Source organism: Danio aesculapii, chromosome 23 (assembly GCF_903798145.1).
Source record: "Danio aesculapii chromosome 23, fDanAes4.1, whole genome shotgun sequence".
NCBI classification, from domain to species: domain Eukaryota; kingdom Metazoa; phylum Chordata; class Actinopteri; order Cypriniformes; family Danionidae; genus Danio; species Danio aesculapii.
The window spans coordinates 35,730,526-35,746,222 of record NC_079457.1 but is presented as its reverse complement, the minus strand read 5'-3'; the positions used below and the strand labels follow the sequence as shown (position 1 = coordinate 35,746,222).

The 15,697-nt window shown below is 37.7% G+C and overlaps 1 protein-coding gene across 1 annotated transcript in view; it reads right to left on the bottom strand.

Annotated features, from left to right (window-relative positions):
• Nucleotides 1-7,621: 7,621 nt before the first annotated feature.
• rbm38 (RNA binding motif protein 38) overlaps nt 7,622-15,697 on the bottom strand; it is a 49,404-nt gene continuing 41,328 nt past the window's right edge. Inside the window, exon 4 of the mRNA XM_056449810.1 lies at nt 7,622-9,792. Coding sequence (XP_056305785.1) covers nt 9,477-9,792 — 316 coding nt within the window. The 3' untranslated portion in view covers nt 7,622-9,476. The remainder of the gene's footprint in view (nt 9,793-15,697) is intronic.

The window sequence follows — 15,697 nt, the reverse complement described above, 5'->3', positions numbered from 1 at the left end:
TCATGCTAGAAACATGCTAGTAACATGCTAGTAACATGCTAACTCATGCTAGAAACATGCTAGTAACATGCTAATTCATGCTAGAATCATGCTAATTCATGCTAGAAACATGCTAGTAACATGCTAATTCATGCTAGAATCATGCTAGTTACTTGCTAATTCATGCTAGTAACATGCTAATTCAGACTCGGCTTTTCAAGCCACCATAAAGTTTGTCCTCAAACTTTAATATCTAGTTCTTCTTCTTCTTCTTCTTCTTCTTCTTCTTCTTCTTCTTCTTCTTATTCTTCTGAGACTAATTTCTAAGTGTATCTCCTCCTAGGCCTTTCAAGCTACATACTTCAAACTTTCGTCAAACCTTCAAACTGGTCTGACTCGGGTTGCTATATCTTTTCTAACTGATCCGACCTTGGGTTTTCCGAAAAACGACCCAGAAAAATCCCAAAAGTCCCATTGACTTAACATTGGGTCAAACTTTGTGAGCTCATAACTCTGCATCAGACTGTCCTACAGACTTCTAACTGGACTCATTTAACTCAGTCTAGCCAGCAGCCAATAACTGATGACTTTTTAACTTACTACTACTCCCTAGCAACCACTTACAGCACCCTAGCAACTGTCCCATAGACTTCCATTGTAAAAGACTCCCATTTACTTAACATTGGATCAACCTTTGTGAGCTCATAACTCTGCATCAGACTGTCCTACAGACTAGAGTCTGGCCTCATTCAACTCAGTCTAGCCAGCAGCCAATCACTGATTACCTTTAAACTTACTAGCCACTCCCTAGCAACCAATTTCAGCACCCTAGCAACTGTCCCATAGACTGTGACTAGCTATTCTAACACACGCTAACAGTTTTAACATCCTACTGACATGCTAATCTTGCTAGAAAGGTGCTAGCAACACGATAGTGACATGCTAGTCATGCTAGTAACATGCTAATTCATGCTAGAATCATGCTAACAACATGCTAATTCATGCTAGAAACTAGCTGATTCATGCTAGAATCATGCTAGTAACATGCTAGTTACATGCTAATTAATGCTAGAATCATGCTAGTTACATGCTAATTCATGCTAGAAACATGCTAATTCATGCTAGAATCATGCTAACAACATGCTAATTCATGCTAGAAACATGCTAGTAACATGCTAATCATGCTAGAAACATGCTAGTAACATGCTAGAATCATGCTAGTAACATGCTAATTCATGCTAGTAACATGCTAATTCATGCTAGAATCATGCTAGTAACATGCTAATCCATGCTAGAATCATGCTAGTAACATGCTAATTCATGCTAGAATCATGCTAGTAACATGCTAATTCATGCTAGAATCATGCTAGTAACATGCTAATTCATGCTAGAATCATGCTAGTAACATGCTAATTCATGCTAGAAACATGCTAGTAACATGCTAATTCATGCTAGAATCATGCTAGTAACATGCTAATTCATGCTAGAATCATGCTAATAACATGCTAATTCATGCTAGAAACATGCTAATTCATGGTAGAATCATGCTAATAACATGCTAGATCATGCTAGAAACATGCTAGTAACATGCTAATTAATGCTAGAAACATGTTAGTAGCATGCTAATTCATGCTAGAATCATGCTAGTAACATGCTAATTCATGCTAGAAACATGCTAGTAACATGCTAATTCATGCTAGAATCATGCTAGTAACATGCTAATTCATGTTAGAATCATGCTAGTAACATGCTAATTCATGCTAGAATCATGCTAATAACATGCTAATTCATGCTAGTAACATGCTAATTCATGCTAGAATCATGCTAGTAACATGCTAATCCATGCTAGAATCATGCTAGTAACATGCTAATTCATGCTAGAATCATGCTAGTAACATGCTAATTCAAGCAAGAATCATGCTAGTAACATGCTAATTCATGCTAGAATCATGCTAATAACATGCTAATTCATGCTAGAATCATGCTAGTAACATGCTAATTCATGCTTGAATCATGCTAGTAACATGCTAATTCATGCTAGAATCATGCTAATAACATGCTAATTCATGCTAGAATCATGCTAATAACATGCTAATTCATGCTAGAATCATGCTAATAACATGCTAATTCATGCTAGAATCATGCTAGTAACATGCTAATTCATGCTAGAAACATGCTAGTAACATGCTAATTCATGCTTGAATCATGCTAGTAACATGCTAATTCATGCTAGAATCATGCTAATAACATGCTAATTCATGCTAGAAACATGCTAATTCATGCTAGAATCATGCTAATAACATGCTAAATCATGCTAGAAACATGCTAGTAACATGCTAATTCATGCTAGAAACATGCTAGTAACATGCTAATTCATGCTAGATTCATGCTAGTAACATGCTAACTCATGCTAGAAACATGCTAGTAACATGCTAACTTATGCTAGAAACATGCTAGTAACATGCTAATTCATGCTAGAATCATGCTAATTCATGCTAGAAACATGCTAGTAACATGCTAATTCATGCTAGAAACATGTTAGTAACATGCTAATTCATGCTAGAATCATGCTAGTTACATGCTAATTTATGTTAGAATCATGCTAGTTACTTGCTAATTCATGCTAGTAACATGCTAATTCAGACTCGGCTTTTCAAGCCACCATAAAGTTTGTCCTCAAACTTTAATATCTAGTTTTCAAATTGACATCAACAATTATATTAAGGCTCTACCTTCTATCAAGGCAACTATAAAGGTAACTAAAACATTAAATGTATATTCTTATTTTTGATGTTTTTATGTAATTTTTATTAATGGTATTTATACACTGTGAATTCCTTGGCTTTTTTTATCTTTATTTTCTTATACTTGGTTTAGTATACTTTGCAATTTCATTCATTAATTTTCTTTTCGGCTTAGTCCCTTTATTAATCTGGGGTCGCCACAGTGGAATAAACCGCCAACTTATCCAGAATATGTTTTACAGCATATGTTTTACTTCCAGCTGCAACTCATCACTGGAAAACACCCACACACACACTTACACTATAGGGACACTTTTAGCTTACCCAAAGCACCCAGAGGACACCCACGCGAATGCGGGAAGAACATGCAAACTCCACACAGAAACTACAACTGACCCAGCCGAGGCTCGAACCTTCCTGCTATGAGACGACAGCACTACCTACTGTGCCACTGCGTTGCCCCACTTTGCAATTTATGTATTATTTTATTTAGTCATTTATTTATTTTCTCTCTTTTGATTGTACTCACTACTGATATGTTGTTTGGCATTATTCCCAACTCCTGGATCTTTGTTCATCACAGTTGTCCTTCACACCTGTATTCTTGAAAGAAAATGATTATGACTGTAATAAACTAATCAAGCTCATAATTGAATATATATATATATATATATATATATATATATATATATATATATATATATATATATATATATATATATATATATATATATATATATATATATATATATATTTTATTTTATTTTATTGGAGACACCAATTTTGAATTCAAGTATAACATTAAACAACTTGACTCTGACTTTATTTTTACATTATGATGTCTTTGTATGTTCAAATGAATTGCCAGATAATCTTCATTTGCTGCTCCAAGTTCCAGTTCTAAATCTTGTACTTTTTTGTGTCCACTTCTGATGGTCGACAGGGGTTATTGTTGACACTCTGACTCGCTATATCATTGTGTTCATTCATTCATTCATTTTCTTTTCAGCTTAGTCCCTTTATTAATCTAGGGTCGCCACTGTGCAACGAACCGCCTCTATCATAGTGTAATGTATTTAAATTTAGTGGGCCACATCAGACCTTCTTTTGGGCAGGACAAAAGGGACAGTCTTTAATTTCCTTAAATACCATTAGGGTCAGGATTTTTTTCTTAAAGAAACACACAATTTTTCTTTTCGGTCTACAATGTAATTACAAAAGAGCCAAACTTAAAATAGGTACATTATCTTAGTTTTATTAATATTAGGTCATTTATTTTTGATTGAGATGCTAATGGTCTAATCTGATTGAATTATTTATGCTAAGCTAAGCTAAAAGTGCTCTCTCCGACTTGGAGATCGACTGAATGGATTCAAAAAGGGTTCAAATCTACTGTTTAACTCTATGGGACCTGTAAAATGAGTATTTTCAACAAAGTGGAGTGTTTCTTTAACCTACAGGTGGTGCATGAGAGAAAGGCCTATTATTCAGACTGCCTGAAAAAGAGAAAATAATGGCAAGATCTCATACAGCACACAACCGTTTGGTCTGGTTGGGAAAGGATGGTTTGTGACGTCGCTCACAGGTGCTCATTTGGATTGAGGTCTGAGGCCTTGAGCATAAAACTTCTAATAGTTTCCATAGTGATAGTTTGCCTACTCACAAAAAACATATAAAGCCCCGCATTACGCCCTAATGCCCTGCCTTCCTTCATTTGCATAGGTTTGTATGCACGTCCGTGAACTCTTGGATTGACTCCAGCTCTTCCATTGAAGCAGCCATAAACGGTGTTTAAACTGCCTTGGGTTGTTCATCGTAAGCATGTGTACACTTCCTTGTTTCTCATTGATCTTGTCTGCAGGACAAAGTAAGTTTCAAAGAAGAAAAAACCTTCAACTGACAAAAATTAAATGGGAAAATAAAATAAATATTCTATAAACTTTCTTTCAAACCACATAGTTTTAATCCCCTTTGATCAAGAAGTTTCGTAGAAATGTTACACAGTACACTACCTGACTAAAGTTTTGTCACCTATTCAAGTTTTAGGAACAACAAATAATAATTTGACTTCTAGTTGATCATTTGGTATCAGAATTGGCTTATATGAAATGCAAAGGCCTCTAGATTAAGCTTATTTGACCAAAATAAAATATGACCATGCCTTGATTTTTAATTATTTAATTAGGACAGTAAGGTCTGACTTTGCTTAGACAAAAGTCTTGTCACTTAACAGAAACAATGTACAGTATAGAATATAATGTTGCAGTGGAAAAATAATTAATGTTGTGTGTGACTCCCATGAGCTTGGAGGGCTGCATCTATACATCTCTGCAATGACTCAAATCTCTTATTAATAAAGTCATCTGGAACTGCAAAAGAACGGCATTCTTACAGGTCTCCCAGACTTCATCATAATTATTTGGATTCATCTTCAATGCCTCCTCTGTCTTACCCCAGACAAGCTCAATAATGGTCATATCTGGTGACTGGGCTGGGCAATCCTGGAGCACCTTGAGCTTCTTTGCTTTCAGGAACTTTGATGTGGAGGCTGAAGAATTTGCCCTCTCTTGTGGTTTGTAATGTAATGGGCAGCACAAAGGTCTTGATACCTGTTGATGTTGCCATCCAATCCCCCATACTGAATATAACACCAAACTTGACTTATTTCTATGATTATTAGTCCATGCGGGTTCCAATAGGTCTTGTGCAGTATTTGTGATGATTGGAATGCAGTTCAACAGATCATTCATCTGAAAAGTCAACCTTCTGCCACTTTTTGTTGCTCTTACAACTGGGATCGACAACAAAACTTTTGTCAGGCAGTGTAGCGTCTGGTTCAGGGGTGTCCAAACTCGGTCCTGGAGGGCCAGTGTCCTGCATAGTTTAAGCTTCAACTTCCTTCAAAACACCTGCCTGGAAGTTTCTAGAAAGAGCTTGATTAGTTGGTTCACGTGTATTTAATTGGAGTTGGAACTAAATTATGCAGGCACCGGCCCTCCGGGACTGAGTTTGGACACCCCTGGTCTGGTTGGTTTGATGACATTAATTGTAAAAGACACAAAACTTCCCTTACATGTTCGGATATTCCTATGCTTGCAAAAACTATTGGAAGAAATTAGAAGAAACATAAGAGACAAGAGAGGCATCTCTCGAGACAGAGTTCGAAGAGGTCAAGGACAATGTACGGAAGTAGGTCAGTTATCTGCTGGTGCTAAAGGAGGATATGGTCCAGATGACACTTCTAACCAATCATTACAATCAAAAGCTATTCTTCGCCAGCTAAAAAATATGACTTTGGAGGACAACCCTGACAGACTGGCCAAATGTGTTGATTAACATATTTAGATATATACTACAGGCTATCTTGATATAGATCAATGGTCTCAAACTCAATTCCTGTAGGGCCGCAACTCTACTTAGTTTAGCTCCAACCATCTCCAACTCACACCTTCATAGTCTCTAGTAGTCTTAAACACCTTGATTAGTTGGACAAGATATGTTTGATTAGGCTTGGAGCAAAACTGTGCAGAGCAGCAGGCCTCCACAAACCCCGTTTGAGACCTATGATGTAGATATATTCAAGTATATCAGCAGTAATAACTTCTGACATTAAAGGTACACCTGTATTCAAAGGCTTGGATACTGTATAAAAGGCTGGAACATACAGACCAGCAGTGCACTTACATTTGTGCGCACTAAGTCTTAGGCCCTTTTTTCTCAATGGAGAATAAAGGATTTTTCTTTTGTTCTTATATTTGTTTTATTCATCTATTTCACTTCTAAATAAAAGTGTATTTTATTGATTTTCTTCCATGAGTGGACATTGGCTTCATTGGCAGAACCCATCAAGATACATTGGGGTATAAAACAATTTATTCCTTGAAAGACAATACAAAATATGGTCCTAAACAAAACAAAACATATAGAAGTAAAGGTCATGGTTTCTTTTTTAGGGCAGGGAACACTTCCCAAAAGACATTATAATTTGAACGGTATCAACCTTTATGTTAGTCTGTTTTTCATTATCCCGAGGTTTCTATAATCCTGCATCAGGGCGTATCTAGAGCAGATGCTGTGGTGGTCATGGAGGAGTGGAGAGCATGAGACTGATTCCTGAAAGACCCTAGTGACAGACAAGTCCTCGCATTGATCCTGTGGGCCAGCCTGTACACCAACCGGTGACTTACTCACACCTGCAGCTTCTCCACGATGGACGTCCAGCATTTCCAGCCTCCAGTACCTAGACTGCAGCTCTGCAAAAGAAGTTTGGCCAGAGGAGAAATGGTCGTGCCCAACTGAGCCTGGTTTCTCTCAAGGTTTTTTTTTTTTTTTTTTCTCGCTTTCGTCAATTGATGAGGTTTGTTTCTCACCACTGTTGCCACTCTTCAGTGTTTGGACTTTCAGGAGTGAAAATTAAACCACACTGAACTGAACTAAACTCAACTTAAACTCTGAAAACTGGACTGACACATTTTCAATTTACTAGAACTTCTATGTTAAGCTGCTTTGACACAATCTACATTGTAGAAGCGCTTGAGAAATAAAGATGAATTAAATTGAATATTAAGTGAAGGCATCCAGCACAACTGATAAATCTTTGATCTTTTTTTCACGAAAGCTTTTAGACACTAATTATTTCATCTACAGTCACTTTTGTTCATTTAATTTAATGCTAAAACCAAAATTAGATGTCATTGTTGAACAATATATGGCATTGTCAAGGTAAATTTGTGTCAAATGTATTCTAGGATGAAATTAGACAGCAGATTTACTCCTGCAATGGATTTTTGTAGACGCCACTGATTGACAAAGTCTAAAATTTGAGTCAACGGTGTAAACAAAGACATATTCTGAATCAAGACATTACTATGAAAGGAAAATACACGCAGAAAATAAAAAAAAGCTATCTTTTTTGTAAATGGCTTTATTTTGCATGTTCTGGTCTCATGGCTTCACTGTAAGGTATTTCCAGTCGAGTGTCTGAGGGCAGATTAATGACAACACTTTGAAAATAAACAGATTGTCTTGGCAAATTATCCTGTTGTGCTGTTCAAATGCCCCTCGGTCAGGTTTATTTTTCCTTGCTGGCAATAGTCCTGTAGTGTCACTTGTGGAGCAATACCAATGGCAACCACGGACATTAGTCACAATACTCTTGCTTTTGTCTTCTCAGCAAATCAATATGGACCAAAAACAAGTACCATGGATGAAAGAATTGGAATATGATTAATACTTGATATTTCAATGTGTGTTTTCTACAGCGCGTCTTGAATCCTTGTGTTACTGGATTAAACATCATTACAATCTATGTGGAGCTATTGAGATGGAGAGAGGAGTCTACATGAACTGAAGAGGTGAAAGCCTCTGTAATGCTACGTTTCTAGAAAAGTTATCTAATCTTGGAAAAAGTCTGGTTAAAAAAAATGCACGTTTTTGCTCAGAGAGATAAAGGGAAGCACATTTGTGTCATAAGAACAGCTATAGAAAATAAAAAAGGAGAAGTCTCTAAGGCTTTGTGCTTAATAGATCTTCCTGCAGATCATCCAAGCAGTATATAAATGCACACTGTTGTTCAAAAGTTGGACTTTCAATAAAAGAAATTAATACTTGTAGTCAGCAGGGATGCCTTAATTGAACAAAAGTGACATTAAAACATTAAATATTACAAAAGATTTCCACTTCCTATGTATTCAACAAAAAATCCTGAAAGAATTGATCATTGTTGAAAAAAAGATGTTAAGCAGATAAAATAAATGTTTCACAAGCACCAAATCATCCTATTAGGATGATTTCTGAAAGACACTGAAAGAGTGTGGTCACGATACTGGAATTTGATACCAATCGGTACTGTAATTTAAAAAACATCCATCTCCCGCAAAGATTGGAGCACTGTGGAGAGTGTTCTTAAACGGCGCTGATTTGTGTTCACATGCTCAACAGAAATGACTGTGATTGGCCGTGAAGGTCATCAGTTCACCGAACTCACCGCTGTTTACTTGGTTTAACCACAGATACAGAGACACTGGAGCGTTTCAAAGTCACTTCAATCAGCTGGTTTGTCTGTAAGCTGACATAAGAGCGATCCGCTGATGAATCGTGGCTTTAAAACGCTCCAGTGTCCCTGTGGTTACACTCAGTAAACAGCGGTAAGTTCTGTAAAACTATGACCTTCACGGCCAATCACAGTCATTTCTGTTGAGCATGTGAACACAAATCAGCGCTGTTTAAGAACGTGCTCCACAGCGCTCAAATGTTCGTGGGAGTTGGACGTTTGTAAAATTTGAGCAGTGATTGGTATCGAATTCCATATTGTGACAACCCTACACTGAAATAATGACAGCTGAAATCTCAGCATGGCTTCACAGAAATAAATCACACTTTAAATAGATAACAGTTAATTTAAATAGTAACGACAATATGACTGCTTTTTACTAGTTTTTAATCAAATAAACGCATCCTTGATGAACATTCTTAAAAAAAATTAACCTTTGAACAACAGTGCGTGTATAATCTCTGATTTATCATCATTTACTAAATCCCGATCCCTGCAATCCACCATTTATTAACCTAACAATCGTCTACCGATAATAGAATAATGAATAATAAGAGTAACCTGTCAGAAAAGTTCCATAAAACAACTGACGAAAAAGCCCTTTGTGTATGACTCCAGTCACAGGCTGATGATGTCATAGTTCTCTGTTTCACAATGACCATGTTCTAGTGCAATTTCAGCATTGGTCCCCATTTCCTGTTCTAGAGGTGGTCGGTGTGAAGCTGGTGTGGAGGGATCTGGATAAAGGCAGTGGATGGGGCTCCTCCTCCGGCGGACAGTGGGTTTGGGATGGGTGTGGAGATGGCGGAGGATGCCCCGGCGGTGCCTGGGGGGTACATGTAGCTGAGGAAGCCTGGCGAGGCAGCGTATGGGTACTGCTCGAAGGCGGAGGCGGCGTACTGGGCGTAGGCAGTGCTGAAGTCAAGGTAAGGGCTGCTGGAGGTGGAGGAAACCTGTGTGGGCAGAAGCAGACTGGGCTGCAGGACGGCCTGAGGGTAAACATATGGCTGGTTGAGTCTGAGAAAGAGACAGAGGTGGGGGGTTAGAAAATCTTTAAATCAATCAAATCATTTAGCACAGTTATACACATACTATTCAAAGACTGTCCAGGGTTTCTGCAGGTTTCACAAAGTCAAATTCAAGACTAAGAGCTTTTTAAGACTATTATGAATGAAGTTTTAGACTTATACAGGTCTTTCACTCACCATATGGACTATAAATACACAGAGAACTTAAGCAAATATTATTGTAAGGACACTAATTAAACCATATTGGTAAATAGATTTACAAAATGAAGTTCTATTGACATGGATTGTTGGTGATTGGATGTATGTTGGCCCGATTGGGTAGCAATAAGGTTAAATTAAGGCCTGCTCACAATTATTTAAACCTACAAGACAAAATTTGTTTGAATTTAAGACTTTTTAAAGCCTAATTATTATTATTTTTTTTCAATTTAAGACTTTAAGACCCCGCGGACCCCCGTTGTCACAAGTTAAATAAGGAGTCATCTTCACAAAATACAAATAAACTGCTATTAATCACAGCCATGTTTCCTGTAGTTTTAAAAAATGTGTATTCTACCCTGATTCTTGATCGAATGCTGTAAACAGGTTACAGAATATTAAGTCCTCAAATAACCAATTTTACTTGGCCAATTATAGAACTGGCAACATAATACCTACAGACGTAAATAAGTATTTTGTTAAATTGAAATCCCAATCATTCAATAATCCTTTTCTAGTGATACAAAAATTGCAACTTGAACACTCTGTGAAAACATTTTGTGACTATCACACAAATAACAAGAGTACAAAACAATTAAAGGGGACCTATTATGTACAAGACGAAAAATAAGTCTTTGATGTCACTAGGGTGTGTATGTAAACTTTCAGCTCAAAATACCCACAAATAATGTTTTATAACTGCCCATTTAGGCTTTGTGCCAAATAGTGTCGTTTTGGTGACAGTCTCTAAATTCAAGTGAAATTTGGCTCTTTTTCAAAAAGGGGAGAAGCTATAAATGCCTGTGTGTCAGCATAGTGGCAGATTTAAATCTCTAATGGAGGATGGCTGCTTCTCACTCAGGGCAGTTTATGCTAATGAGGGAGACATCCTCATCAACAGAGAAAGTCAATCAAAGTGTTTCTGTAGAATGTTTTTATGAAGAGTGACTATAAAAATAGAATTAATTCATTTTACCAATAGACAGTCTGTATTCACAATTATCTTTAAAATAATGACATATTAAAAATGTAGAAAATATATGAGAGAGGTTTGTGATTCAACAATTACAGTGGAGCATTAATTAAATCCTTATATAGAAAAGACATAAGTGCAATCTGTCGGAAGTAGTACAGTGCTCATTCAGTAAAGGCACAGCTAAACAGATGTGTTTTCAATCTGGATTTGAATGTGCCTAATGTTGGAGCACATCTGATCATTTCTGAAAGCTGATTCCAGCAGCAGGGTGCGCAGTAGCTGAAGGCTGATTCACCCTGCTTTGACTGAACACTTGGAGTTTCTAGTTTATATGATCCTAATAAACAGAGTGGTCTGTTATGTTTGTATTCAGTGAGCATATCTTTGAATGTAGTATTGAGGTCCTAGGCCATTTAGTGATTTATAGACCACTAATAATAATTTAAAATATTTTCTGAATGTAACGGGGAGCCAGTGTAAAGATCTGAGGACAGGTGTGATATGCTCTGATTTTCTAGTTCTGGTCAAAATGCTGGCAGCAGCGGTCTGGATGAGCTGCAACTGTCTGACTGTCTTTTTGGGAAGGCCAGTGAGGATTTCAATTACAGAAACAAATAAAATTCAATGTGAAGTGCTTCAAAAGAAGTCAGCTATATGCGTCAGCGCCAAAACACAAACTGGTTTGTTAAATAAAATAATAATCTAGCCTAAATCAAATTAAAGTGAAATATTCACAGTTTCAGAAAAGCCTATAATAAACGATTTTCACTGTTAATGACAAAATCCCCCATTGCGGTGAGTTTTCAATTGAATTATAAGCAGGACAGGCTTTTGCAATGTACTGTATTTGCAGCACTGAACGTGTTCCCAGAACAAACTCAGTTGGAAGGATGAGAGAACTAAGAAACTCCTTGTGAGAATATGCATATGAGATGTCTGCATATTTGTGCCGGTCTGTCAGATAAAATTGCTCAAAACACTTTATTATCTTAGAGAAAGTAGTTTAAGTTTGCATAACCAATGATTGATCTTATCCACCCGAGACCCACCCGTAAATAAATATGCAGCCTATTTTAATAACCGAGAAGTTATGTGCTCCTATTGTACAGTGTCACCCACATGACGGAACTCAAACACAAAATCGTGTGATCTGACCGGCGCTTTAGAGGGGAACGTGCTTCCGCTGTGGTAGATCCTAGATATGGAACGGTTTACCTCTGCCCATTAGACAGGCTTCTTTGTTTTCATTTAAATCAGCTCCTAAAATCTTTCATTGGCACCTGGTTTTACCAACTGGTTATTTTATTTTTAAAAAGTGGTCTTAGTGAGGCTAACAGGAGGCGATCAACCTGCTGTCTGTGTAGGTCCTAACGCCCTAGTATATTGATGGGGACTCTATACTACTCAATGAGTGCCATCTTTTGGATGAGCCATTAAACCAAGGTCCTGACTTTCTGTGGTCATTAAACACCACAGGGTGTCTTTCAAAAAAAAAAAAAAAAAAAAAAAAAAAAAAAAAAAGAGTAGGGGTTTAACCCCGGCATCCTGCCTAAATTTACCCACTGGCCTCTGTCCATCATGGCCTCCTAACCATCCCCATATCACAATTGGCATCATCACTCTGTCTCCTCTCCACCAATCAGCTGGTGTGTGGTGTCGGGTCTGGCGCAATATGGCTGCAGTCGTGTCATGTAGGTGGATGCTGCACACTGGTGCTGGATGAGGAGATTCCCCCCAATGTGTAAAGCGCTTTGAGTGTCCAGAAAAGAGCTATATAAATGTAAGGAATTATTATATGCCTTCTTAGGTAGTTTAGCAATATTTTTACCTCAAATTTTATGTATTTTATATACTATTATGCTTATTTTGTTGTATATTTCTTTGGCTCACTTCTGTGTTTAAGTGCTTGATAAATAAGATTTAATATGACTCCACAATGCATTTGGTCAGTTTGACCACTAAAGATGTAATACCAAGAGCACGTTTGTGTTTTGTAATTTTAATAAAACAAAGTTAGAATGAAATACACAATTTAGTTCAAGTAGGAGTACTGAAGGTACATGGATTTTATTTTAACAAAGTTATTAAATTACTAATGTTCAAAATGATGATTTCCTTATTGAATACAAGTAAAATGAAATGGAAAAACTGAGCTCTAATGCCATTCTGAACAGTAGCTATGACTGTACATAATTGCAAGATGAATAAACGTGGTTCATTTTAAGTGCAGATGCTTCATTCTGCTGACTGACCTGCTCACTGACCTCATTAATGTTTCTTATGAGTTTCTGCCTGATGATATAATAGCTGAACAACATTGTAGAACACACAACCAGCTGAGAGAAAGAGAGAGAGAGAGCGAAGAGAGGAAGGGAGAGAGAGTGAGAGACCGGCGGCTGTAACCCATGAACGCTCCTCGAAACAAAGAGGAACCCAGAGGCGCTGCTGACACTGAGCTCAAAAAACGGAAAACTCAAAACCAGCAACATCCTCATACATCCAAACACACTCACACATAAAATCTGCCGCAGCATACACTTCCTTTCACACATACACACACAGCTGCAGTGTCATTCGTCTGCCATTCCCCTGCTGCTGTCCTGAGCTGAAGGATGATTTATAGGGAGTGACAGTGGCTTTGTGGAGTAGGCAAATCAACCGAGTCTGCCGTCCTTACTGACCCTATTCATCCTAGCAAACGCTAATGCAGACAGGGAAATAGAGGGATTGAGAGAGACAAGGAGGACGAGAGAGGGAAACAGAGAGACAGAGACGAGGCAAAATAAAGAAGAGCAAAGTTGACAAGGGTGTGAGGACTCACAAAGTAGGGCGAAGCGATTTCTGCAAATTAGCTGAAAATGAGTACATGACTTCCGCTCTTCCTACATGGAGAGCTCCTCATCTGACCTTATGGAGTCTGCAGACTTTATAGAAATGAGTGGATTATAAAAAATATCTGTAGATGTATTGGAGGCCTGGAAGAGTTTGCCTTGTGTTTTTTTTCGTCGAACTGAGGGGACAGTTTTCTGTGGCGTGAAAGCAAATCCACTTTGCAGCACTTCAGAGCTAAAATAATACGGTCAATATGGTATCACTAGCTATGTTTCAATCCAAAGATGCGAATTTACGCGCAAAACTGGAATATCGCATAAAAGACGTGCGAATAAAGCCATTCTACGAGTCAAAGAGAACAAAAATGGTCACTTCCTGATTATCTGGCGCCAAATATTAACAACAAAAACAGAATTTGCTGCAGTAGGAGAAGCTGCGTGAATCTTTTCTTGATTTAATAAATTACACGTAGCTCAGAAGACACGCAATGAACACGTTTAAAGGCATGAGATGCAGACACTCTTGACAGTTCTGGAGGTCATTAATAATATAACAACACTAATACTGAAATGGTTAAGGCATTTTAGAATGACCAACACAACATATGTTTTACAAAGTGCTCAACCTGCTGGTTTGTCCATTCACACACATTTTTATCATCACATGATCTCTTACAACAAAATCACATGACGTTTTTTAATCTGCATACTGGAATTCGTCTGACAAAAGTGTTTCTATTGTAGTTTATGCTAGGGCTGCACAATATAATGCTTCAGCATTGATATCGCAATGTGTGTATCTGCAATAGTCACATCGCAGGATAAGCAATATTGAGTCGAGATTATAGTTGATCAGCACGACAAATGAGTATACATGAGATTTGTAGAGTTATTGCATACAATAACTATTACAGAGTAAAAAAGAGCCCCTATTATGGGATTTTGAAAATGAGCTTCCATGCACTGTGTAACACAGCACTAAGTGAAGTGAAATTTCCAGCTAAGGTTTAAATCTGAAAATATGCCATGTTTAAAACTATTGAATAATCTATAAAAGAGTCGACTCTGAGTGGTTTAAATGAATCTTTAGCCATGTTGGCGTGATGTCGAGACGGAACTTAAGCCCCGCCAATATGTTGCACATGCAGACTCTGCGAAATTGAAATCCCCGGCCCAGCCCACAAACACTGTCGAAAGAAAAAGAAGAAGACAAACACTGTAGCAGATCCCGGTTGAATCAAACCGCATTCATGCTGTGCTCTGAAGTGTGAGGGAAAGTTAGTGTTATTTTCCCTACCCAAAGATGAGGCTGTGAAGAGTCAGTGGTTGAGGATTATTTTTGCAAAAATTCCTCAGCATTATAGCCCCAGCCTTGTGCTGTGTTTCCATCATTTTTCTCACGAGTGCTTCAGTAATCTACACGCTTACAACAGGGGATTCATCGGCTGTTTGATAAGGAAGGATTAGAAAAGACTACTGATGTATGGGACTTTGTCAGAGCTTGACAGGAACTTTACAGTGCACAGTTCATGGATCAGTTTCTTCCTTCATTTCACAAGTGTAAGTAAGTGTGATTAAAATGGTTGCCTCCTTGCTTTCTCTGGCTTGCAAAATATGTATTTAATTGTGTTTTGTTACTTGTAATTGCTTCACGCGGGTTGTAGTGCATCTAGCTAACTCTTTATATTCTCATATTGCTTCTAAAACCACGTTGAAAAACTCAACGTGTGCCGCTTTGTTCACAGATTTAAATGCGTTTGTAAACTTGGGATCCTCTGCTGTTTGTCATTGTCATGGCCACCATCAGCTGTTCCTACACACGTGCGGCGGTCAAGCTTCAAACCTTTTGCCACTGTGCAGATTAATACTGAATGTGTATTATGATTAAG